This window comes from Talpa occidentalis, unplaced genomic scaffold (genome assembly GCF_014898055.3).
Source record: "Talpa occidentalis isolate TD23 unplaced genomic scaffold, MPIMG_talOcc4v2.1 talOcc4.9, whole genome shotgun sequence".
In the NCBI taxonomy this organism is placed as follows: Eukaryota; Metazoa; Chordata; class Mammalia; order Eulipotyphla; family Talpidae; genus Talpa; species Talpa occidentalis.
In genome coordinates this window covers 69,538,775-69,564,948 of record NW_023605305.1, presented here as the reverse complement: position 1 = coordinate 69,564,948, position 26,174 = coordinate 69,538,775, and the positions used below count along the sequence as shown (strand labels likewise).

Sequence of the window (26,174 nt, the reverse complement as noted above, 5' to 3'; positions counted from 1 at the left end):
TTCTGAGTCTCAGTGTCCTCATTTGGGCCATGGGGACACGATTGCCTTCTTGGATGGGCTGCCATGAGGGAATGAGATCATGCCAGTCAGCCCCGGGACTAGTTCCTTCTAATCCCCACACGACAGCTGCTCCAAGGCGGCGTCCTTATTCCCCAAGCTTCAGGCTCAGAGAGGGGAACGCTTAGAGATGGGAGCTGCCCACACTGTAGACAACCTCACCCTCTTTCCCAGGTATGGATTCCCTCCCAGCAGTCTTCTGTCCTTGGCTGCAGTTTCAGTGACTGGAGTGGCGTTCTCTCTCTTGCTGCTATCAGAGTCCTAACAGACACACGCAACAAACAAGTGGCAGAGTCAGAGATGACCCAGGGCTTTCTCCACAGGCTCCCCTAGTGTTAGAAAGTCACCCAGAGATCAGAACTCAGGCAGACCAAGGGGGCCATATTTAGTTGCTGCCAAGCTGCCTGGAGCAGACTGGGGGAGGTGATGGAGCAGCCAAGCTTGCTCAAGGGAATTAGCAGCATCTGTCTCATTCTGACATGGGACATCAGGAATGTGGAAGGGCCCCAGCAAGCGCATGCCTGCCAGGGATGCAGGCAGGGAGGGGGCACTGGGTGGGCAGCTGAGCTCCTCCTGGTCCCCAAGACCTGCCAGGCAGCAGCTGCCTCTGTCACTCCAAGTGAACTGGCACTGGTCTCCCACATGCACAGGACCTGCTGAGAACCTGGCAGGGTGGGGGATACTCAAGCTACATCCTTGGGACTTGGCCCATCACATCTCCATTTCTCTACCGTTAAGGAGGAAAAATAATTGACCTGGTGAGGATGTGGTGAGGGACAGTGGTGGGTGACTGAGTCTGGCATGGCAGTGGCTCATGGTTGGAAAGTGGACAGTGGTGCTCAGTAGTCATTCTTTGTCTTTACACACTATATTCTAGCCTCTCACCCCTTTCCTTCCAGGTGGGCTCTGAAGGATCTGCCTCTCCTGCCATTGGCTGGGCTGGTGAAGGACATGATCACTGGCCAGTGACCTTCAGTGGGAGATTCTAAGTGTGACAGTGGGGGTCAGTCAGAAAGTTTGGGGACTCCAGGGAGACAATGGGAGGCCTTAGATAGAGCAGGAACATTGGCCAAGACCTGCTTTTGGAAGCTGCTTCTAGAACCACCTGCAGGGGAATCAGGGAAGGGATGGTGGAGAACATGGGCTGGGTGGGGGGCACTCAGGGTCCCTATTAAGATTGGAGCACCAGTTCTCAGAACACTCAGCATAATCCATGTGAACGCTGCATCAAACATGCTCACCCAAACGTGTTCACCCAAGATTCATTTCAGCTTAACTCCTGCCCTGGGAAGGAGCACCCTCCCCGAACCCACCCCTCCCCAAAAAAAAACTCATGCTGTTCAAAAAAGTGGGGACAGTGGAAATGATAGGATTTGAAACTCCTGACTTCAAATCCCGTCCTCTCAGGTACCTGAGAGGAAGTCATTGTTTGGGGACGACTCCCTGACTTTAGGCTTGGTGCCTTCTGAGGGGTCGTCTTGGAGGAGGTGGTTTTGTGGGGGACATGGTGAGTTAGAGTGCATGGTGGGAGGCCAGGAGTGGGGAGAGGAGCATGGCCATTAGCTGCTGCTCAGCCTTCCAGGGCAGCTCCAGCCCCGGTTCCTATATCTATCCCTTCCCTTTGTATTTTCAACCACCAACCCCTGGGGGGCTAGGGAGGCAATTCAGGTGGTTCCCACAAAGGGTAAGCACCAGGCACTGGGTCAGGCATGCTCACCTATCAATTCTGGGGCTTAGGGGCTAAAAGCAATAGATACTTCAGGGATGGAGCCAGGGAAGATTCCAGGCTCAGAGGCCTGGATGCTGATCACCCCCCTCCCACTTGCCCCCAAGGAGGGTGTCTGAGAATAGGGCCATGTCAACATCCCCAGCGGAGGACCAGGCAGGCAGGGACAGCTGCAGCCCAGCCAGGCGGCAACCAGCTGCTGCCTGGGAGACTGGCCAGGGTGAGGCGGGTTGGGCATGGCTCCATGAGCCCCCAGACAGAGGCAGAGCGTGGGAGCAGGCTGCAGCCCTGAGGCTGGGTTTCAGGCTTTCATGCTGTGTTAACGGTCAGCTCAGCAGATGGGGGGAGGGGTGTTGCCAGCTTCCCTGGGGACAGTCACAGGACACATTCATGCATGTGCAGAGGGCACATTGACACATGTGCAAAGGGCACTGGTATCTCTACAGTGGATGGAGCTGTGGTCTCTGCCCATGAATTACCCTGGCTCACTTCACACCATCACATACGCAAGATGGTACCAGAAAGACAGACTGAGCAAGAGTGCTGCATAGAACTTGGTCCACCTGGAGACAGCTTGAGGTGAATGCAACCCTAAAACTTGACAGAGAACTTTCAGTTTGTGTCACTCGGCAGCATCCCAGTTTGGGGGATCCCTCCACCTTATTTGCTCTTCATTTGCTGCAGGGAAGACACCAGGCACACAGAAGTTTACTTCAAAAAAAATAATAATAATAATTTATAAAAGGCCATTTGCTTCTCTGTTTTCGGCAGGCTTCCAGCCTTTCAGCCAGGAGCACAGGCCAATGCTCCTTCAGCCAAGATGTTGGGACAAGCAGCAGAGGGGAGGTGGGAAGGCCTTAGGAGAGGAGATTCTAGACTGCCAGATCTCTCAGCTGGTGTAGGGAAGCAAGAGGTTTAGGAAAGTCCTGCAGCCATGTCCAGCCAGACCCCGGGAACAAGGGCTGAATGCTAAGTATGCTAAGTCCCAAGCAGAACCCTAACACTCGGACTTCTAGAACCCTGGGGCCATAACTCCCAGGGTTAAGGGCCTTGTCACGGGTTGAAACCCAAGACCAGAGCAGGAAACCTCAAGTAGGTTGAGCAGACCTCCCCAAAGCAGAACCTTTCAGCACCCTGAGGTCAGTGCCTGGGGCTGCCGAGGTCAAACACTGCCAGGTTGCTGCTGAGCCAGGAGGTCTAAGGTTTCTGGTTGGGCCTGGTGGCCCACATAATCTCATGCTCCTGCTCATGTTTGCACTTTGGGGAAGGGGAAGGAGCTGGATCCCAGTGGCAGCAGATCGAGGCTGAAGACAGAGTCATTGGAGGAGCAGGTGCTACTGGAGTCCCCACCAGTTGGGGAGTAGGGTCCAAAGGTCAGGCGAAGATCCAGGTACTGCAGGGAACAGGGCTGGTCAGTCCTGGTAGTCAGCAAGGAGAAGGCCCAGAGGGGAGCAGGAGAAGGAAGTCATGGGGCAGGAGGGGAACAGTACCTCTTCAGAGACGGCCAGCAGGACCTTGTCCAGTGCCTCCACTAGCTGTTTGAAAGTGGGCCTCTGAGAGGGTGCCGCATGCCAGCACTCACGCATCAGTCCATACCTGTGAGAGGTGAGGTGTAGGGTCAGAGGGATCCTGAAAGTTGGGGTAAGGGGAGCACTGGAGGGACTCTGGGGGAGGTCTCTGGGCCTTGGGTGCATTGTGTCAAAAGGGGCAAGTGGGGTGATTCTATGGAAGGGCACAGAAGCCAGACTAGAACCTCCTCACCTGGGCTGAGGAGGTGGCAGCTTTAGCAACTTTTTGAGTCAATGCTGGTGAGTCCCCAGGGCCAGACTCTGAGGTCAAGTGGAGAGTAGAGGATGGGGACAGGAAAGGGAGAGTGGGGCGGATGAAGCCTCACAGTTCTGGGGGGCAGTTTGGAGGCCGGTCCATTCGATGTCCCTCCCGCAGCAGTGAGAACAGCTCCTCCACAGGGATGCCAGGGTACGGGGAGCCCCCAAGGGTGAATATCTCCCACAGCAGGATCCCAAATGACCACCTGGAGGCAGGATGGGGGCTCAGCAGAGCACAGGTTGGCTACCCACTCTTGAGGCTGGTATGGGGAGGGGACCCACAAGCATCACAGGAGTGGGGATTGGGGTTTTTTTTTTTAATCTGATCACATTCAGGTCCCACAACTGTGTGACCCTGGGCAAGTGCTTTTCCCTTTCTGTGGGGTAGGACAATCTTGGCCACAGACACCCCAAACCCCAGCTTCTGGGACTCACACATCACTCTGGTGTGTATAGACTCGGTCAAATAAGGCCTCAGGTGCCATCCATTTGACAGGCAGGCGGCCCTGGACGGAGAGGGGGCATTGGTGCCGGATCAAGAGGTCCAAGTACCCCCCGCCCCCTATCTGGCTCTGCCCTGCTCCCCTCACATTGCTGGTTTTCTTGTAGTAGTCAATATGGTGGACACCACGGGCCAGCCCAAAGTCAGCAATCTTCATCACGTTGTCCTCGGTCACCAGCACATTGCGGGCAGCCAGGTCCCGGTGAATGCACTGAGGGCAGGGATCATGTACCCATTTTATAGATGAGGAAGTCAAAATTCAGAAAGGGGAACCTAAGTCCTCCAACTTTATTATCTTTTTTAAAGATTTACTTTATTTATGTAAGAACTAGGGTACAGGTCAGAGGCGCGGGAGGGTGAGAGAATTCACAAGAGACAGAGCAGGAAACAGAACAGGCAGATGGATCGAAAACACTGATGAGGGGAGCAGTGGGCAAGACAGGAGAGATCTGCTGCACCATGTGGGTATCTCCCTGGACAGCCAGGAACCAAACCTGCACTGCAGAGGCTGTGGACAGCTTCACAGAGCTGCGCTCAATCCACTGTGCCACCGGGGAGGCCCTAAGTGCTCCAACTTTAAAGCCCACACCCTCTCTATCACCTCCTCCCTTGCTCTGCACACTTGTGAAAGGAAGTAATGGGAACATACCATGTCAACTGTACATGGAAAGACTTGGGGACACTCAGACAGGGTATAAAGGGGAGAAAGGAGAAGCTGGAGACCTTTAATGCCAAGGCCATGAAAGTGTGGCGATGGATTAGTTGGAAGGGTCCAGAGTGTTAACACAGCCCTTACCTTCCGAGACTCCAGATACTGCATGCCTCGAGCCACCTGGTAGGCGCAAGAGACCAGGGCAGGGAAAGAGAGTGGCCCTTCACTGCTCCGAGGCCCGTCAGGGCTGAGGTCGGGGCCTGGGGGGCGGCGGGCCCGCAGGAACTCCCGCAGGTTTCCTTTGGCGGCGCACTCCACAATCACATACAGGGGCCCTGTGTCAAGAGGGGTACATAGAAGCTGCTGGGACTGTGGCTCCGTGTACCAACCACCCGCACCCCTAACCCCACCCCATCCCACCTTCCTGGGTGCAGACTCCCAGCAGATTGATAATGTTCTTATGTCGGCCAATCAGCTTCATCACCTCCATCTCAGAGACCAGGTCTGCCAAGTCCTTGTCAGAGGCATTATCTGCAAGGACAACAGCCAAGGTGACTAAACCAAGGAGGCCTCTGGGTAGGGGACAGCATCATACCTGAATCCTTGCGAGCCTATGTAGCCTTGAAAAAGTCTCTTGAACCTATTCCTCTGAGTTATAGAAAGTGATGTAAACCAGTGTTACCTCAGATAGAGAGACAGAAGGAGAGAGAAAGAGAGAGGGAGGGAGGGAGAGAGGGAAGAGGAGGGAGGGAGGGAGGGAGGAAGTCTCCTAACTTGGTTCCTCTTGTGTGAAATGGGACAAAAAGTCACACCCTACCTCTCCTAGCAATTGCAAAGATGCCATAAGGTCAAGGCTATTCCTGACAGAATGGGACCAAGAAGCAGGGCAGAGGGAAGAGCTCTGAACAGGAAGGAAGTTCTGTCTGGAGGGCATGGCATTAGTCCCTGGGTCAAGTGTGGGTTCCTGGGGGCGGGAAGCGGGCTGGCTCCCCAAGGTCCCTCTGATCAGGCCTGGAGTCCATCTAGGTAGGGAATTCAGAAAGCTGCCAGCAGCGTGCAGCTAGGAAAGGTCAGGAAGAAATGGCTTCAGATTCTTTTGAGAAGGCAGAGGACAAAGACCTAGGCCCTAGAACTGATCTGTGGCTCTGGGCCAATGATAAAACCTCCCCATTGGATCTCACAATGAACATTTCTCAATCTTTGCCTCCCAGAAAGTGCCAGGTGGCCCCAGCTGTGCAGAGGGGAAAGAGGGGAGCAGAACAGCTACTTGGGTCACTCTTGTGGAGAGGGATGGGGGACAGCAGCAAGAGGCCTGATGATGGGTCTCAGGTGTGCCCTGAGCATCTTGGGGTTGCTGCTTGGGAGTAGGATGGCACTTAAGTAGACCTGTTTTCTTATAATGGTGGACATGGGGACAGATCTGAAAAAAGCCTGGGGGAAGCTGAGGGTGTCACTGGGGGTGGCAATCAAGGAGAATGAGATGGAGGGCCTTTGAGGCTAACAAGGTTATTTGAGGTCACAACTGACAGGGAGGTACCAAATCCGTCACCCCATATCTTTGTAGTCATTATCACCTCCATAGTTAAGATATAATGCACTAGGCTCCTCCTGGGAATTAAGGGCTGGAAGGTGGGGACTCTTTACCCAGTCGACACATGGGGAAACTGAGGCTCAGAAGTGACTTGTGAGGGTCAGTAGCAGAGTTGGGCCCCAGGTCCCAGGCTGGAGTCCAGCAGCCTCTCTTGGCCCCCAGTGCTCACTCATTAGCACCATGAGCCCCTGCTGTTAGTCCCAAGGCCATGGCGTCTCCCCCAGGCTGACACACTCACCCTTGAGCATCTTGACAGCCACGGTGCTGGCTTGGTCGGGCCGATTAGGATCCATACCGAAGGCCTCTGCACGGACTACCTGTCCAAAGCACCCCTCGCCTAGGGGTTTCCCAAGCACCAGCCTGGAAATGGAGAAAGCCCAGAACTCTGATGCCAGGGCCTCATACCTGCCTGGAGCTTGCACCCTCATCCTCATACTGCTCAGCCTACCTGTCCCGGGGAAATTCCCACAGCGGGTCAAGAGGTAGATCTACACTCACAAGGCCAGCGAGCAATGGGGGGCCACTGGAGGAGAGACGGACACCTCGCACCAGAGACAAACTGGACTTGGCCAAGGAACCTGACTCCAGAGAGAACTGCAAAGTGGGAGACTTGGTTGGCCAATTGGAGCCGAAAGTCTCAGTACACAGGAGGGAATATGGGAGAGAAGGATGGAATGGTACCTGTCGGGCCAGAGGGAAGCGGGACAACTTCTGCACAGTGGCTGGCTGGCGGGGGTGCTGGCCTTGGAGCAGCTGCCCACGGTACAGCCCGGCCAGCAGCAGGAGCACAACCAAAGCCAGAGAGCCCAGAGCATACAGGACGATGTCTGTGTACCTGACCTCAGGCACTGCCGCTGTCCATGCAAGGTCCTCCTCTGCCCACAGATGGACACACACACACAGAGATAACTGGCTGTTTAGTAGCCACAGGGCTTGGCCCCACACCCGCTGATATGGGCACATACAACCCCAACATACAGAGGGACACACACCAAAATAGCTACGTTATACCCAGTCCCTCATGCCCATATCCCAGAGGGTAGCACTAACAGTCACATGTGGACCCACAGAGGGATGACTGCATGTAGAATTCAACGCACAAATCCACATGCCACGTCCCACGCCTGGAGCCCAGAGGCCAAGGGAGACCATCCACCTAACATATCACAGCAGGATCCTGCAGCCTCCTTTGGACCCCTTGGGGCTCACCTGACAGCACTGTGAGCCATGCCGACTGGTAGGAGAGGCCGATGGAGTTGCCTGCCAGGCAGGTGTACTCGCCTGCGTCCTCGGCAGAAACGTTCCGCAGGTACAGGACCTCCACCTCTGAGCTATTGATGTCTGCTGTCTGAGAAGAGGAGATAGACTCAGGGTCATAGCAGGGCCTGGGCCACACTGTGGCCAGGAGGGGAGCTGGCACCACCCTTCCCGCCCTGTGGGAGAAGGGTAGGGAGCAGGTGCCAGCAGGGACTGGACCTTCAGGACTTGCACGTAAGGAAAGCCGTCAGCGCCGAAGCTGCTGCCGTTGATGACGATGTGCTTCAACCACTGGATGTGGGGCTGGGCGTCGCTGTACACCTTGCACAGCAACTCCACGTCGCTGCCTGCCACAGCTGTGGTGTTGGCAGGGAGCCCCGCCTGCAGGATGGGCCGGTGCGGGGACCGCTCTGGGGGCCGGGCCGAGCCGTCAACCTTGACCAGTGGCACCCACAGAAGTACCCTGGTCACCTGCCTCCAGCCACCACCCAGCTCCCGGGCTTTACTCCTGATACCAGCTCAGACCTTACTTGTCCATCGTTTAGCCTGATTAAACATTCCATGGCTCCCTATTGCCTTTAGGGGCAAGGACACCAACTCAGGCGAGCATTCAAACCCCAGGCACACAACTCCCCACAAATGCATTGTTTTTAGACCCCAGCCTGTAGCCTCTGCCCATGTCTTTCACAGTTTTCTTCTCAATCAACCCCTGCTCTTCTAGGCCCACATTATTCCCTGAACTTCCCCCTGACCCACCTGGACATTCTGAGCAGTTGGAGTCAGCTAAGACTGTCTCCCAGACTGGGCCCCAACTAGGGCAGAGTCAGGGCCCCCAGCCCTCGCCTGCCCATCCGCTCACCCAGCACATCCAGAAGATAGCTGTAGCGGATGCTACCCATAGAGTTTTCCACCAGGCAGGTATACGTGCCACGATCCGAGGGCACCACGCTCTCCATCACCAGGCTCCAGTGCTGATGGCGTAGCTGGGGGTGAGGGAAAAGTCCATGAGGAGGGCCTCCCCGGTGGCGCAGCAGTTGAGCGCTGGGTTGCGAAGCTGCCCACGGCCTCTGCGGCGCCGGTTCGATCCCCGGCTGCTCCCCGGCCACCGGCGGAGGATCCCACATGGCGCGCAGACCTCTCCTGCCGCCCGCTGCTCCCCTCAGCAGTGTACTTCGGTCCTTCTGCCTGCTCTGCTCCCCGCTCTGGCTCTGGTGAATTCTCTCACCCTCCCGCGCTTCTGACTGTACCCAGTGCTTGTATAAATAAATAAACAAACAAACAAACAAATAAATAAATAAATCTTAAAAAAAAAAGTCCATGAGGAGTCACCAACCCATGGCAACCCTGGGGGCCAGGGCATGAGGCCAGATCCTGCCCATTTGGGTCTTCCCAAGCTTTCTAGGTGCTGGGGAGGTCAGGCCAAGGACAAGGACATTGTGAGAAGCAGAAAACATCAAATATCTGAGCCTTGGGTTTGAGTCTTTGAGTTTTAACTTTCTCTTCCTAGCTGTGCTACCTGGAGATGGTCTTTGTCTCTTTGAGTCTCATCTTCCTCTACGACGTACAACTCACCCTGCAGGTTGTCCCTGCAGTGAATGAGCTGCTAAAACTTACTGATATCTGCTGGTCAGTGAGCCTTCTCACTTTACAAATGGAGTTGCTTGACAGAGAAGTTGTCAGTGGCTGGAAAGTGGCAGAGAAGGAACTTGCACCAGATCTGTCCAGGTCCACAGTCTAGCACTGTCAGTCTAGCACCGCCTTCCTCATGAGGGAAGGAACTGAGGATCTGATAGCTAGGAGAGGATGGAGGGGAGAGTGAAAATGGAGGAGCAGATGGCCCTGGAACCCGGAGACTCACACGAATGCCTCCAATGCGATGCTCCCCATGGAAGTCCTGTCCATCCTTGAGCCAGCGGATGGTGGGCATGGGGTTGCCTGCAGCTGGACAGCGGAACTTGACAGTGTTCCCAGCAGGCACTGCATGTAGTTTCTTCTCCATGCGCTGAGGGTGTGTCCAGTAGGGTGCTGAAGTGGGGGTGTTGGGAGAACTTAGTGCTCCAGGATGAACACCTGCTTTCATACAGGTCTCTTCTCAGGGAAATAAATCCTTGTGGACTCATACTGACCTTGCTGGGGGTAAATATGCCCATTTGAGGGGTCCTTGTGGACCTTGGGGTCTTTATCACCATTGCTGGAGGTTGAGGAGTCTATGTCAGGGACAAAAAGAAGCATCTAAGGTCTAGAACCAGGGGCTTCTCTCCCAGGTCCCTGCAGCCCCTGCCAGACCTTACCATCCACAATCAAGGTGACATTGTGCAGGACAAGCATAGAGCCCCGTGCCAGGCAGAGGTAGTGGCCTGCATCCTGGGGTAGAAGGCTGGCGATTTCCAAGCGTCCTCTCCAGCCTCGTACTCTGCCAGTATGTGCCAGGCGACTGCCCTCCTTGTACCAGTGGCCACTACGCTCAGCCTGTCCACAGCACAGCCGCACAGCCTGTCCTTGGGCCATTGTCAGCTCTTGCTCTTGCTGCTCTGGGCTAGGGGCCAGACAGGGCTCTGTGGGCCAAGGACAGGTGAGTGAGTTCCACAATCTCCTGCATACAGAGAACAGAACTGCACATGCAGGGCACAAGCATCTCACATCACATGCTGGACATCTGTTGGTCCTCAATACACATAATCACATGCCAGATACTACACACAGGGCAAATATCACACCACTGGTGCACATCACACACATGCTGGGTTGGACATGCCGCTGCCTAAGACAGATATACACACACTTCACATGCTATAGGTGCCACACACAGGCACATGTCATACCCTGGGGGCACATCAGACACCCAGCAAATACACCACACATGCTATATAGCTTCCCCAAGGCACATACCCAAGTGTGCTCACACACACACATACACACGCGCGGTGCACACACACACACACACACACACAAACGGCTCACCACCAGCTCTGCAGCCCAACGAGGGCCCTGTGCCCTGCAATGCCAATCCTCTCTCATGGACACAGAGATATTTGGATGGTTGCTGAGAGCCAGACACTGATTCTCAATGGTTGGACCCTGAGCCCTGCTGCCACTTCTTCTGAACCTGGGCAGGACCCTTTCCAGTTTTGCTTGGCCAGCAGCCCCCTCCAGTGCCCACCCCTACCATCCTCTCCCACCTTAAAGGCCATACCCAGCTCCATTTCCTCAGAGGCCTCAAAGGACAAAGCTGGAGGCCTGGGCACGCCCAGCAAGACCCCCAATAGGGCCAACAGCAGCCGCATCTCCTTCCTGCTGCTGTTCAAAGGCACCCAGGCTGGGCTTCTGCCAAAGGCTTTCCTACAAAAGGGGGAGGAAGAGAAGAGCTCCTATCACATGCGCATGCTGGTACTATCCCCCTATTTTGCAGATGAGGAAACTGAGACCGGAAATGGTCTGCAGACTTGTCCAAGACCTCCTGCCCCCTGCCAGGCAGCAGCAGGGCAGAGACTGAAAGCAGCTCTGAAGTTGCTGGAGACCAAGGCACCAAACCACAGTAGGTTGTGCACAGGGGGTGGGTTGGGCTTCCTCTCCTTGGTCCCGCTGAGACCCTGGCACGAGTTCACAGAAAGGGCAGTTCTGGGATTCTTTCCTCAGAGGAAAGCAGAGAACAGAGACATAGCTTCTGCTCACTCTCAGCACACATAATTTATTTTTTGCTGAATAAATGAATTTATTGCTGAGGAGTCAAAAAAGAAAAGATTTGAAATATAATACATGGCCAAACTTCACCATCTGGATGTTATCTGATCTGACCTCCGCGCCCTGCTCCCCTGTCCCCCCCCCCCCCAGTCCTTATAGCAACTCTGGATACCTCCAGCAGCAGGGCGCTCAGTACTAACAGGGTAGCGCGTGTCCAACAGAAGTTCTTCCTCATTCTGACAGATTGCTCTGCTTTCTGTGGCCCCCACAGCTTCATCTGAGGCAACACAGGCTTTTGTGTCCAACAGAGCCAAGTTCAAATCCTGTCTCTTACCAACTTGCAAGTCCCTTTCCCTCTCTGGGCTACTTACTGTCCTCATAGCACAGCTTTGCAGGATAAGCAAGAAATGTGTGGGCATACACGACATTGGAATGTTCTCCCTGAACTCTCCTCATGACTGTAGCCCTGGCTCTCCCCTCGGTCAGTCACATCTGGTTCCAGTGTGTGCCTGGTCAGGTGTGATGGACACACCCCATCTGATTACCCTCCTCCAAATGCCACCAAGAATACTCAAAACAACTTCGTCTAGGGCAGGGGAAGAGGGTGATCAGCTAATTCCCAGGGTTGTTACCTTGGCTGAGTAAGCTAGGCTGCCCTGTGTCTCCGGACCTACCTTGTCCAGGAAATGCACTGCTCCTCTCTCCTCAGCCACTGCCCTCCATCCAGGTCCGGCTCAGGGGCAATTAGCTTCTCCTCGCCGGAGTCATCATTTCTTCCTTCAAACTATCTGCTCTCTGGGCTGCCCACAAACCCATCCTCTCCACCATCCCTTCTTCACTCCTTCCCCCTTTCCTCATGGTTGCCTCTTCGCTCCCTCTCCTACCCAACCTCCCCTCCTCAGATGCAGGCGAGGCATGGTCACCTCTTACATGAACATTTGCAAACAAATCCCAGGCTTCACTGGCCTCCACTCTCCAGCAGAGCTTTAAAAATTACACATCCAGGGCCTCCCCGGTGGCGCAGAGGGTGGAGAGCCGCACAGTGAAGCTGTCGGCAGCCTCGCCCGCTGCTCCCCTCTGCAGTGTCTTCGGTCCGCCTGCCTGTTATGCTCCCCGCTCGGGCTCTGGTGAATTCTCTCACCCTCCCTTGCCTCTGACCTGTACCCCAGTCCTTGTATAAATAAATAAAATATTTTTAAAAAAAAATTACAAAGCCACTATGTGACACATACTCCTCCAGCTTACAAGTCTTTAATGTCTGCCTGCGTCCAGCTGGATCCAGTCCTGGCTGTTTATCCCCAGTCAATCTCTTTGGCCACACAATCTGGCCCCTTCAGCCTCTTCAGCACTGAGGAGAGACTGCCTTTCAAAATTGGGTATGCCTGCTCTGTTGTCCATGCCTCTGGACCCTACATTTTTTTACTCCACCTAGCTTAGGAGCCACTGTCTCTGCACACAGTCAGCTTCCAAGGTCTTCCCTTCCCTATTAACAGAACCCCTCCCTCCAGCCCCCAGTCCCACTTCCGTAAGGGAGGGCAGCTCTCTGCCTGCACTGGTTGGGTTGGGAGTGGGGTAGGGAGGCCTGGGGATTTTATTCCCACCCTCTTCTGCCCTGACCTTAGACCCTCAGGACCCTCAGTTGGATCACATGTCTGGCGGCAGACAGGCAGGCGGGGTCGAGGGGCCTGATCTGGTATCAGGCAGTCCTGGTTTCTTCTCCAGCCTCCCGGACTTAAGCGCTGAGGGACCCAGGGCAAAAGGCTGCACCTCTCGGAGCCGCAGCTTCCTCGGATCTACGCAGCGCGCGCAGACGGTCCTGCAGCCTAGGGACCAGCCCGCTCTCCCCCCTCCACCCCTACCCAGCCACCCCGGCGGGAGGTGCGAGTCGGCGGGTCCCGAGAGGGAGCTGGCAGGGACAGCCGGCCCGCCCCCGCCCGGGTGGGCAATGAGTAACCAGCTCCGCGGCCAGGGTGCTCTTTGGACGGAGCGGGACAAAAGGCCCTGTGTGCTCAGCGGGTTACTGATTTACCGACCCTCACCCCCCTCTGCCGAGCGGACGTCTAGGTGCCCTACGCGGAGAAGGGGCAGTTCCCAGGGCACCGCCGCCGCTCGCCCCCTAGCGGCTAGGAGCGCGCTCTGGGTCCGCTCAGGGTGCTGGCTCGCCTCGAGCGCCCGCGGCCTCACACCCTGCACAGAGTGCCGGCTCACCTGAGTCCTCCGCGGCCAGTCTCTCAGCTCCCGCCAGGCCCGACGCCCGCACCGAGTGGGGACCGCAAGTTCAACCCAGGCGACGCTCAGCCTCGGTCAGAGAGCCAGGAATGCACCCTCCGCGGCAGCGCGGCCGCGGGCGGCTCGGCTCCCCGCCCACCTTCTGACCCGCCCATCTCGGATCCCACCCCTTCTGGACCAGCTCGACCCTGACAGCCGCGTGATTGCGGGTGGCACAGCGTGCCGCCCACCTGAAGACCAGCCCCGCTATCCCACCCAATCTCGCGGCCCCGCCCAAGGCTACTGCACACCCCCTCAGACCCCGCCTCTTTGGGTCCACCCAGGCCAGGCTTCCAAGTTCTAGCCCCTTGCTGAATTCCCTGCTCTTCAACTGTCGGGGAACTAGACCCAGTAGTCCTGACCCACGCCTTTCCTCAGACCTTGGCTGGTCTCGGGCCTCCCTGATGGCGCAAGGGTTGTTAACCACAGCACGATGAAGCTATGGGCAGCCACTGCGTCATGAGTTCGATCCCCGGGCAGGGAGTTACCCACATGGCGCAGCAGACCTCTCCTGTCTCGCCTGCTGCTCTCCTCAGCAGTGTATTTCCATAGATCTGCCTGTTCTGCTCCCCAGTCTGTCTCTGGTGAATCCTCTCACCCCCACACCGCTGGCCTGTACCCCAGTTTTTTGTAGGTTTAAATAAATCTTTAAAAAAATAAAATACAAATTAGACTTGACCAATCACAGCCACCCCTTAAAATAGTTTCCCATAAAGATTCTGAGCATAAAAAAAAAAAAAATGCTTCTCATAATCTGGCTCCTTCCCACTTCTCCGGACAAGTCCTTCATTCACTTTGTCCTTGCGCCCACTCGTAACTCTGGGCCTTTACACAGGAATGATACTACTCCAGACCTGGGTAGTTTCATCTCATTCTTAGGTCTCAGCTCACTTCCTCAAAGAAGCCCATTGGACTTACCACATGCCTTCTCTCTCTTGAGGCTGGAGAAAGAAGCAGGGAGTAAAGTGATTTTGAGCACAGAATGGCAGGACTCAAGTGTCAGCACCACGAACATGGTCTTGACAGTGACTCCATCTCCATTAGTAAATTTCCCCATTAATAAAACAGGTATTATGACAGTACCACCTTCAAAAAGTTGCTGCAAAACTAGACATGTTAGTATGTAAAGCCTTTAGAACACAGCACTTGCTTTGATTATTTAGGACCTGTTATTTCTTCATTGCACATTCTAGAATTGTAACTAAACAGCTGTACATATGGAAGGCAGGAAGTGCCTGGTACACATAGGTGCCCCCACCCCCAAGTTCTCTGGCCCACCTGACTCAGGTTTCCTTCACCTGCAAACACTTGTCTCTAAAGCATCTGAACAATGGTCAAACTGGAAAGTCAACTGACCTTTGATCCACCCAACCCTTACCTGAAGTCCATCCCTCAAGCTCTATTTCCCCTCCCGGGATAGCTCCCAGAGTCAGCTGGTGTCTCAGGTTTACCACCAGGTTAGCCCTGACTGGTGGAGACCTGGCCTAGAGGAAGCAGCTTCCTTCCCCATTGTTATGTGGAAGAAGTTAGCTCTTCCCACCCTTACTTCCAACAGCGATTGAGGCTTTTCCTTTGCATAACCAAAAGACCCATTAAAGTAATTAAAATTTTTGTTCGTTTCCTCATCAAACAAAAGAGTGGTCTCCTCCCAAAGATAAAACCAAAAAGAATTGGGTATCTTTTAAAAGCAGCATGTCTGGTTTCCAACCCTTTCCTCTCCACCCAGGGTTCTTTCTTGCTGGAGCCCTTCTGGCAAGGTTATGGATTCTGACACTGTAGATGCCCAGCAGTTGAACAAATGAGCTCCTCCTGCCCAGAGGTGGCCTCCAGAACTCTCTGACAAACTCAACTCCCTACTGTTAGGGGAAAAGGATGTTCTGAGCTAATTCCATACAGGCTTTGTGGACCCCAGCCCCACTCCAGACCAAAGTCATCAAGACATTGGGAAAGACAAATCCCGTCACCACCAAAGGGAAGGTGGCTGCGCGCGGGTGAGGACCCACAGTCAGGCACCCCGTTTTGTATCGGGGCTGCCCTATAACACTACTTCTGGTCCTCAGCTGGCTCCCCATAGTGAATGTGGTTGTGTGGAGGAGGGGAGAACGACAGAGGGAGTTGCCAGCAGGAGCTGGACACCACACAGCTTTCATCCAACTTCTAGGCCCTTCCCACCTTTCCCTGAGCCAATGGCAAAGCAAAGGCTTTCTGAGCCCACATTGTGCAGCCTCCCTGCTGAGACGCCTGCATCCCTTAGACTGGCAACCCCATGTCACATATGCCTTGCTGGGATCCCCTCTGATACTCACAACCTCTCACATTGACCCTCTGCAGTTGATCTCTCACATTCTCACTGTTCCATTAACAGTTGAATTTGCTGCCTCTTTCAAAGATGTTCACACACACACACACGCACACACACAAACACCCCTAGTCCCCTAGTAGGGGCCCGGGAGCCTGCCATCCTAAGATCATGCCTTTAGCCTGCCTCTGCCTCAGTTTCTCCACCCACTAAATAGGCACATTCCTACTTCCCTTTCCCCAGCGATATTGGAGGAAATGAATGAGTTAAGAGTCCTCACCTTGGCTGACCCCGCACTTGATGCCAGGCAGCATACTCAACAGGGCATTCTACATACATTGTAGGCTTTGAGACTTCCTCAAAGACACACAGGGGTAGGGATCCTTCATTCTGTTTTGTAGGTGAGGAAATTCAAGTCCAAGCAGATGGAAAGACTTGTCTGAAGTCATGTAGCGAGTGAGTGAACAACAAAAGTGACACTTGAACTTAATCTTTTGGGACAAAGTGGGAGAGCTCAGGGTGCCTCTCCACAGAGTCCCTCCTCCGAGGGATTGTTGATGCTACACACTATACCTGCCCATGTTCTGCTTCTGTCCTTAGCTGCTATCCAGGAAGGTGGAAATCACCTGAAGGTGAGTGTGTGGGGGCTGATAGGGTGCCTGTGAAGTACCATGTCCTGGGCAGGGGTTTGCAGACTCTGGGTTCCAGGAGGGACGCCTGAGGCCAGGGCCCTCCTCCCACCTGCCGAGAGCTGAGGTGGGGGAAGGAGGCAGATGCCTGGTGCCGACCTTGTTGCTCTTGGATAGCAGCCGGGCCCAGGGAACACTGGGGCTCTTGTGCAGAAGGGTTCCCCTGAGCCCCTGCCCAGGCCCCACTCCAGCCCAGCCTGGCTCCATCCTCTGACCTAGCCCTGTGCTTTTTTGTCTTCCTTCCTTAATTTCTTTCTTTTGAAACAACATAGAGTTTGAGAAAGTTTTAAGATGTAGAAAAAGTACACAGGGCAATACCATATCTTTGCTACTCAGAATTGATCATTATTAGGACTTGACTATCACACCCCCTCCTACTCCTCTCTTCTATGCTGTCTTCTCCCACAGACTCCAGGGAAGTCTGCTTTGACTCAGCAACTGAGTGGTAAAGTTTGGGTGATAGAGTCAGGCATATGTAGGTTTGAATCCTAAAAACCGTGAGCCCTGACAATCTTAAACCTCACTTTCCTTTTCTGTAAAATGGGAATAATTTCTCCTCTGTGAGGACTCAACACCTGGCACACCCTTGTGCTGAGTAAAGAGAGGTTAACTTAAATATTAGCAACTATGGGCCTAACAGGGACCCACTCAAAAGAATGGGAAACACACTTCTACGGCCCAGAGGGAAGAGACTGTGATGGTTAACCCTCCTGGAGCCCTCACAACCCCTCATTCACCACCCTCTGGGCACATCCATGTCCAATTTCTACTCTGGGACACACAACCGTGAGCATTTTGGAAGCATCCCTTAGACTGGCAACCCCATGTCACATATGCCTTGCTGGGATCCCCTCTGATACTCACAACCTCTCACATTGACCCTCTGCAGTTGATCTCTCACATTCTCACTGTTCCATTAACAGTTGAATTGCTGCCTCTTTCAAAGTCCTTCTGCCTGCTCTGCTCCCCACTCTGGCTCTGGTGAATTCTCTAACCCTCCTGCACTTCTGACTGTACCCAGTGCTTGTATAAATAAATGAATAAAAATAAATAAATCTTTAAAAAAAAAAAAACAAAACTGCTGCCCACCCAGCAGTTTTAAAACACAGATCTGGGCCTCCCTGCTGGCACAAAGGGTTAAGACGCAACCTATGAAGCTATCCGCAGCCACGGCAGCATGAGTTCGATCCCTGGCCAGGGAGATACCCACATGGCACAGCAGACCTCTCCTGTCTCGCCTGCTGCTCCCCTCAGCAGTGTATTTCAGTCAATCTGCCTGTTCTGCTCCCCACTCTGTCTATGGTGAATCCTCCCACCCCCACCCCCACACCTCTGGCTTGTACCCCAGTTCTTGTATGCATAAATAAATAAAAATAAATAAATAAAACACAGATCTAACTGAGTCACATCTCAGCTTTAACTACTCTAACACCGACAGGCATCCCCTCAGCCTGGTGCCCAGGAACCTTCCAGACTGAACTCTGCTGCTCCTTCATGTCCTATTTCCCCTTCCCCTGTTCTGTTCACTAGCTGCACTGAGCCCGGCAGTCCTCCTGAGTATCCCTGGTTGGTACCCTTTGTGCCCTTTTTTTTTGCACTTGCTGCTCTTTGTTGCTGGGCATGTCCTTCCTCAGTCCAGATGCCTGACATTCAGTTTTCTTGCCTTTACTCTGAGAACTTAACTATGCCTCAATTTTCTTTGAGATCCTGACCATCTTCTACTCCCAGTCCACAGGGGCTTGGGTAGAGTCAATACTTCTCCCTTGGCTCCTATGGTGGGCATATGTGCAAGAACCTGGGATCATGAGAATGTTCCATTCTCCAGGCCATTGTGATTGGGTCAGGGATGGGCATGTGATGCAAACAGGGTCAATGAGAGTCAGTTTGGGTCTTTTATTGAAACTGTTATAGGACAGGGAGAGGGGCAGCCCAAACCCCGCAAACCTGCCTATTCTAAATGGGTTCTGCCATTCGCCGCATCAACACAAAACATCTGAGATTTAATGGGAAGGAACTTTAATAAAACTAGGAAACAATACAGGAAAGGTAAAGAGTCTAGTTTCTAAATGAAGCACCCAAAGTTACCCGTCCCCTCGTGGGTAAAAGTCCATCCATATGGGATCGGCCCAGAACAAGGCCCCAAAGCCTGCCACAAGTCTAAAGCATCTTCCAGTGGGGACCCACAGAAAAGAGTCAGAAACAACCAGACAAGCCCGGAAGGAAAAGAGCAAAATCAACATCAAGATAAAAGCTGCCATTGTCACCTCCCCACGGGTCTCACCCACATCTGTGTCACCCAGTCCACGACCAAAAGACAAGCGCAGTTTCTTCACGTGTCTCTAGGCTCCATGCGCCTCCTCCAGGTCTCCTTCTGGCTCCATCCTGCTTCCTTCCTTCCTCAGTCTCCTCTGCATCCTCTTTTCTTCCTGCTCAGCTCCACCCTCCCTTGGGTAGGGCAGGGAACCTGGAACCTCCCCCTATCCTGGGGACCACCCTGTTACAAAACTAATGGAAAACTAACACTCTCAGAGTATGCTGAAGAATGAATGTGGAAGTCTCGTGCTGCTTGAGAGAGCCTACCTGTGAACGAAGTCAACACAGAGAGCCAGAGGGCCAAGAGATGGAGGGTGCCTCCATCTAGCCATGCCTGAAGCTAAAAAATTATTGCTTAGGACATTTCATTTATGTGAAACAGCAGTTTTTTCCATTTTTAAATTTATTTGTTATTGAAGCACCGTTGTTCCACATCCTTGCCAGTGTTTTGAAAACAATTTTTTCTTAAGCCAATTTGATCTTTTTTAAAAAAACAGACTCTCTTTTTTGATTTTTTTTTTTAATGCATTCAAGAACTGGGGTGTAAGCCAGAGGTGCTGGGGCTGAGAGGATTCACCAGAGAGAGTAGGGAGCAGAACAGGTGATCTGCTGAAACACACTGCTGAGGGGAGCAGTGGGCGAGTCAGGAGAGGTCTGCTGCACCATGTGGGTTGCTCCCTGGCCTGCCAAGGATGGAACTCTCACTGCAGTGGCTGGGGATAGCTTGATAACACTGACTTTAACCCCTGTGACACCAGGGAGGCCCTAAAAACAAACTCTTTATGAGTAAAAGTCTTCTAATAAATTTCCTCTCCTTCCTCATTCCTTTGTGTCTTCATGATCCTCTGTAGGCTCCTTGGCCATGGTACTCATTGGTTTACATGTCGGCAAATTCATCATGTCATTGTTATTTGTCTGGACCTTTCAATGGCTTCCCATTGCTTCTAGGATAAAGATATGTGAAATTAATACACAGAAATCTTACTTGAATAAGACTGGAAGGCTAGAAGAGAGTTCTTCACATGCATAGTCACACACACTATAGAATCCAACCGGTAGTGATGCTGCTTTGCTGCCCCAGTGGAGAAAGGAAGAGGCCCAGCAACAGCTCAGCCAGTGAGAGATCCTTAATCAACCAACAAGAAGCCACTATACTTCGAGAGCTCAGTTTCCTCCAATTGACTCTTGGTTTACAATAGTCTTTCTAAAATCTATATGAGAACAATTTTCTTGACACATTTCTTACCAAGATGCCCCTCCAAAGCAAAAGAAGGTAGCCCCTGCTCCTCTCCAAATGTTCAGGCCAAAGGAAAAGCTATGAAGGCCAGGAAAACAGTGCTAAAAGCCACACACACAAATCTGCAGTCACCCACTTCTGAGGTGACCCAAGACAAAGAGATTCTGAAGACAGCCCACATAATCTCAGAAGGTATCCCGGGAAAAACACCTGTATTTGTAATCTATGGCTGCATAACAGATCACCCCAAAATGTAATGATTTAAAGCTTACCATCAGCAAGTTCCCTCTGACCACCCAGCCAGTCATGAAGAAGATAGCAGAGAACAACAGGCCAACAAGCACCGGATCAAACAAGCTGTGCAGAAGCTCTATGACATTGAGGCGGCCAAGGTCAACACCCTGATCAGACCTGACGGAGAGAAGGAGGCATATGTTCAACTAGCTTCTGACTAGGATGCTTTGGTTGTTGCCAACAAAATTAGGATCATCTAAACTGAATCCAGCTGGCTAATTCTAAATATAATTTGTTTTCACTATTAAAAAAAAAAAAAAGAGAGAGAACATTTTCTTCTTTTGTTCTAAGGAAATGTGCCATGTTTTGCCAAACTGCCATTTGTTGCCATTTCCAAATAAACCCCATTTGCTGGTGAAATTGCTGGGTGCATATGATTATTATTATTATTTTAAAAGATTTATTTATTTATACAAGAATCGGGGTACAGACCAGATGTGTGGGAGGGTAAGAGGATTCACCAGAGATAGAGTGGGGAGCAGAACAGGCAGACTGATGAAATACACTGCCGAGGGGAGCAGTGGGCATGGCAGGAGAGGTCTGTGGGTTTCTCCCTGCCTACTGGGATTGAACCTGCGCTGCAGAGGCTCCTGACAGCTTCACAGTGCGGCGCACAACCACCTGCGCCACCAGGAAGGCCCACTGGATGCATATTATTTGAGGTAAATACCTGTTTTTGTTATCTATGGCTGCATAACAGATCACCCCAAAATTCAGTGATTTAAAATACCAAACTAGCTGTTGGCAGGAGACCTTCTCTCTCTACTGGACTCTGCATAGGGCTGCTTGAGTGTTCTCATGACATGTCAGATGTTTTCCCTCAGAGTCAACAAACCAGGACAGAAAGACCAACACTGCAATGTCTTTTATGACATAACCCAGAAGTCACACTCCAAGTCACACTCCATCATTTCTACTGTATGCTATTTGCCAGAAGTGAGTTAGTAATTGCAGCCTAAATGGAGGGAGAGGAGCATGCAAGAAGGTGAAGAATAAACTTGTTGAAAAGAGGAATACTAAAAAAAATTGTGGGGGCCTCCCTGGTGGCACAGGGTTTAAAGACAGCCCTATCAAGCTATCGTCAGCCACTGCAGCAACAAGTTCCATCCCCAGCCAGCCAGGGCGCAACCCACATGGTGCAGCAGACCGGTCTCTCCTGGCACACCTGCTCTCCCCTCAGCAGTGTATTTCAGTTGATCTGCCTGTTCGGCTCCCCACTGTCTCTGGTGAATCTTCTCACCTCCCCCACCACACCTCTAGCCTACACCCCAGCTCTTATATACATAAATAAATAAATCTTGAAAAAATATTTGTGGACACATTTTAGAGTTACCGCAAGATCAAATCTTACACTAGTCTGTAACAACCTATAGAGGGGATGTTTGTCATTTGAAACTATTTGTAAGATTGGGGAAGGACCCCAAACTGTGTGGCAGTGTTCACCTCTCATGATAGAAGCTGTAAAAACTAACTATTGCCCCAGTTTCTCTTCCAGTTATGACCTAGATTCTGCCCATTCTTAGCATCAACTCCAGAGAGCCCCCTGCTCTGCAGATTGGGAGGCTTAGGGGGAATGTGCCCTGCTGAGGCCCATGGTCATAAGACTGAGTTTTCCTAGTATGGGGCACTGGAGATCTTCTCAAATGTCCAAGCTGGTGGGGCTAGTGGCATTAGTGTCCAGTGCTTAGTGTTGGTGGAGACAATGTTGTCCGTCCTGCATCTGTTCTGTGATGTGACGGCTAGGAACTAGCCTGAGGCCAGTTCTTTAGCTCTTTTGGTAGTTTCACAACTTAAACTGGCTGATGCTTTCTGCTGAAAATCCTGATATGCCCTGAGGGACCTGACTCCTGTCACTCTTTCTCCTTACCTGGTGGCCCACTCTCTCTTCTTTCAGGGGACAAGCATGTTCTTGCCTCCAGGCCTTGGCACATGCTGTTTTCTCTGCCTCAAACATCCCTTACCCCACAGGTTAATTAATCCCTATTCAGATTTCCAGTCTCAGCTTGAATGTCATTTCCTCAAGGAGACCTTCCCTGCCCCACTTCCAGTAGGTTCAGTCTCCTTAATATATTTTCTGGTTGTATTGTCATTTTCCTTTACAGTAATATTTTTATAAAGATTTATTTTATTTATTTATGCATACAAGAACTGGGGTGTAGGCCAGAGGTGTGGGGGGTGAGAAGATTCACCAGAGACAGAGTGGGGAGCAGAACAGGCAGATCTACTGAAATACTCTGCTGACGGGAGCAGCTGGAGACACAGGAGCGGTCTGCTGCGCCATGTGGGTCACCTCCCTGGCCAGTGATCCAACTCAAGCCATGGTAGTGATAGCCCTGAGACTTAGGCCCTAGGCCACCAGGGAGGCCACTCCTTCACAGTAATTTTATCACAATTGTGATGAGTCCTTTATGCCTATGAAGTCCTCTAAGACAGATATTATGTACTGTTCCAGGGACTAACAGTAGAGACTGAAAAAAAAAAATTCCCTTTCCAGTACTCTTTAGGGACCTCTGTCCTACCCTAATAGCCCTTTACCAGGAACTGCTCAGCCCCTATCAAACTTTCCAACCCTCGGGGAACATTTTCATTCAGTTGCAATTAACAGTAATCTCATCCCAAAAGGGCTTAAACAAAATAATGACTTTATTGGCTTATTCAATTTTAAAATCCAGGGTGGCTCAGGTTTCAGCTGGAATCTGGCCCCAAAGTGTGTTCACGACTCATTCTCTCTTCTGCTTTCTTCCCTCTTGCTCCATTCTCCAGCAGCTTCCCCAAGAAATGAAGTTTGGGCTACCAACAGCTCTGGGCTTGAGGACTTCCCACTGAGCAAATCCTTCCCAACGGCCCTAACAGAAGACAGAAGAGTGGAGTTCACCCACCACCCAGACCACAGGAGCTGAAGGTGGGACTCCTTAAGGAAAATCCCATTATAAGAAGATAGAGACCAGGACGCCAAAACTAAGCATGGTTACTATATCAGGTTATTCTGAGAAATTTTACTGAGTAACAAACCATCCCATACTTAATGATTTAAGACTATTTTTCTTATAATTCTGTGGATGAGCTGGGCTTACTTAGGCAGTTCTGCTGGTCTCTCCTGATGTCATCACTTATGCTGGTAGCCCCTTTGTGCTGGGGCCTGAGACGTCCTCCTAATGTGTGGAGCTGGCTGCTGGCCTCTCACCATGTGGTCTCTCATCTGCACAAGGTCAAAGGTCTAACCCAGATTTCTCTTCAGTTGCAAGAGTGGAAGTTGCAAGCCCAAGTCCTAGCCTTGGAATTTCTACAATGTCACATTGATGGAAGCTTAGAATAGAAAATTTAGCATGGAAGTTTTCACAAGGTTAAACAGCAGAGGTGGAGGCAGAAAGGATTATCAGTCTTACAAAACAATGAACCCAACTCCACCCCAAAGTGATAAATTCCACAAAGTGAAAAAATTCCACAAAGGAGTAAATCCCATCAAAGGACAGTATCTAAGGATGCCCCTTGCTCTGGCAAAATGCAGCTCCTGGCTTTTAAGATTGCTGCCCACTGGGACTATGCATATATCTTTTTTTTTTTTTTTTAAAGATTTATATATTTGGGCCTCCCCGGTGGCGCAGCGGTTGAGCGCTGGGTTGTGAAGCTGCCCGCGGCCTCAGCGGTGCCGGTTCGATCCCCGGCTGCTCCCCGGCCACCAGAGGAGGGTCCCACATGGCGCGCAAACCTCTCCTGCCGCCCGCTGCTCCCCTCAGCAGTGTACTTCGGTCCTTCTGCCTGCTCTGCTCCCCGCTCTGGCTCTGGTGAATTCTCTCACCCTCCCGAGCTTCTGACTGTACCCAGTGCTTGTATAAACAAAACAAACAAACAAACAAACAAACAAACAAATAAATAAATAAAACATGCCTCTATAAAAAAAAATTAAAAAAAAAATTAAGATTTATATATTTATTTTATACAAGAACCAGGGTACAGGCCAGATGCATGGAAGGGTGAGAGAATTCACCAGAGACAGAGCGGGGAACAGAACAAGCAGACTGACGAAATACACTGCTGAGGGGAGCGGCGGGCGAGACAGGAGAGGTCTGCTGCACCATGTGGGACCCTTGCTGGCCGGCTGGGATCAAACCAGCACTGCAGAGGCTACAGACAGCTTCACAGCGCGGCGCTCAACCACCTGTGCCACCAGGGGAGGCCCCATCTTTTTCTTTTTTAAAAAGATTTATTTTATTTATTTATACATATAAGAGCTGGGGTGTAGGCCAGAGGTGGGGCGTGTGTGTGAGAGGATTTATTGCAGGACAGGGAGACCCCTGATCTAAATGGGTTCTGTCATCCACCGCATCAACACAAAACATATGAGACTTTAATGGGAAGGAACTTTAACACAATTAGGAAACAATACAAGAAAGGCAAAGAATATCGTTTCTAAATCAAGTACCCAAAGTTACCCCTTGTGGGTAAGAGTCCATCCAAATGGGATTGGCCCAGAGCAAGGCCCCAAAGCCTGCCACAAGTCTAAAGCATCTTCCAGTGGGGACCCACAGAAAAGAATCAGAAACAAGCAGACAAGTCTGGAAGGAAAAGAGCAAAATCAAAATCAAGATAAAACTCGCCATTGTCACCTCCTCACAGGTCTCTCACCCACATCTGTTTCAACCAGTCCATGACCAAAAGGCAAGAGCATTTTCTTCATGTGTCTCTCTGCTCCATGTGCTTCCTCCAGGTCTCCTCCTGGCTCTCCATCCTGCTTCCTTCCTTCCTCAGTCTCCTCTGCAGCTTCTTCTCTCCCTGCTCAGCTCCACCCTCCCTTCGGTGGGGCAGGAAACCTGGAACATCCCCCTTTCCTGGGGACCACTCTGTTACAGATTCACCAGAGACAGAATGGGGAGCAGAACAGGCAGACTGACTGAAATACACTGCTGAGGGGAGCACCGGGTGAGACAGGAGAGGTCTGCTGCGCCATGTGGGTAGCTCCCTGGCTGGGGACTGAATTCGACTCGTGCTGCAGTGGCTGCAGATAGCTTCATAGTGTTGAGACCTAACCTCTTGTTCCACCAGGGAAGCTCACAGACATATGTTTCTAAATAAACGCCCTATGCAGCCAAACAGGAGACTGCTGAATTCATTTTCACAGGACCCAAAAAATCCTGCAAACTGAGCCTCAACAACACTGCTGCATTTTCTGGTCAAAGCAAGTGTTGATGCCAGTCCAAATTTAAAGGGCTGGGAAATGGACTCCCCATCTTGATGGGTAGAGTGACAAGTCCCACTGCAAAGGGGTATAGACACAAGGAGATAAAGTTTCATGAGAGGCCTTTACTATGCCCCACCATTCATCTCTTCCAGATGCTCTCTTCTAGATGCTTTCATTAACTCTTTCCCTATATATATCACCACTAGAGGCTCATCTCCTTCAGAAATTTCTTTTTTCTGTGAAACCCCAGCAGAGATCCCCACCAGTCCATATCCAAATTTATTCATGTATCCAATAATTTACTTAAACACCAAGCAATTATCAGAACAATCACACTCCTATGCTGAGTACCATGGATGCAATATGATAAATAAAACTCAGTTCCTGCCCTCAAAGAGTTTCTAATCTAAAAGAGGAGATAGGGAATTAAACAGACAATAGCACAGAATATAAAGGGAAATGCTAGAGGGGGAATAGGGATCCTGGAGCCCAAAATGACAGCTAGCTCAGCCTTGGGGGTTGGTGATCTTTTCAGGATGGGTGGAGGTCTCCAGGTTGAAAAGAACTGTAGTATGTATTAGTCAGAACTCTTGGTTGTAAGTG

The 26,174-nt window shown here is 51.8% G+C and overlaps 1 protein-coding gene across 4 annotated transcripts; it reads right to left on the bottom strand.

Moving 5' to 3' along the window:
• Positions 1 to 2,532: 2,532 nt before the first annotated feature.
• FGFR4 (fibroblast growth factor receptor 4) lies at positions 2,533 to 13,616 on the bottom strand. Of its 4 annotated transcripts, none has more exons than XM_037499615.1 (18): positions 13,501 to 13,616; positions 10,805 to 10,950; positions 9,903 to 10,166; positions 9,738 to 9,818; positions 9,470 to 9,636; positions 8,471 to 8,594; positions 7,831 to 8,021; positions 7,564 to 7,702; positions 7,036 to 7,229; positions 6,803 to 6,948; positions 6,593 to 6,714; positions 5,184 to 5,294; positions 4,908 to 5,098; positions 4,200 to 4,322; positions 4,045 to 4,115; positions 3,678 to 3,815; positions 3,274 to 3,379; positions 2,533 to 3,176 (listed from the first exon to the last, which is right to left on the bottom strand). In XM_037499615.1, the coding sequence occupies exons 2-18, from the start codon at positions 10,893 to 10,895 to the stop codon at positions 3,030 to 3,032; spliced, it is 2,406 nt and encodes an 801-aa protein (XP_037355512.1). In that variant the 5' UTR covers positions 10,896 to 10,950; positions 13,501 to 13,616; the 3' UTR covers positions 2,533 to 3,029. The 4 variants fall into 4 exon arrangements, with proteins under 4 accessions (XP_037355512.1, XP_054547832.1, XP_037355513.1 ...); XM_054691857.1 differs by lacking the exon at positions 13,501 to 13,616 and adding an exon at positions 12,910 to 13,052; XM_037499616.2 differs by lacking the exon at positions 13,501 to 13,616 and adding an exon at positions 11,967 to 12,329.
• Between the last annotated feature and the right edge of the window lie 12,558 nt (positions 13,617 to 26,174).

What these genes read in the sequence shown, in the direction of transcription:
- FGFR4 (XM_037499615.1), bottom strand. Translation starts at nt 10,895, where the DNA reads ATGCGGCTGCTGTTGGCCCTATTGGGGGTCTTGCTGGGCGTGCCCAGG. An exon ending in GCATATTTACCCCCAGCAAG is followed by an intron (nt 9,637 to 9,737) that starts GTCAGTATGAGT and finishes CCCCCACTTCAG; the next exon opens with CACCCTACTGGACACACCCT. An exon ending in GCTTCCCTCTGGCCCGACAG is followed by an intron (nt 6,949 to 7,035) that starts GTACCATTCCAT and finishes CCCACTTTGCAG; the next exon opens with TTCTCTCTGGAGTCAGGTTC.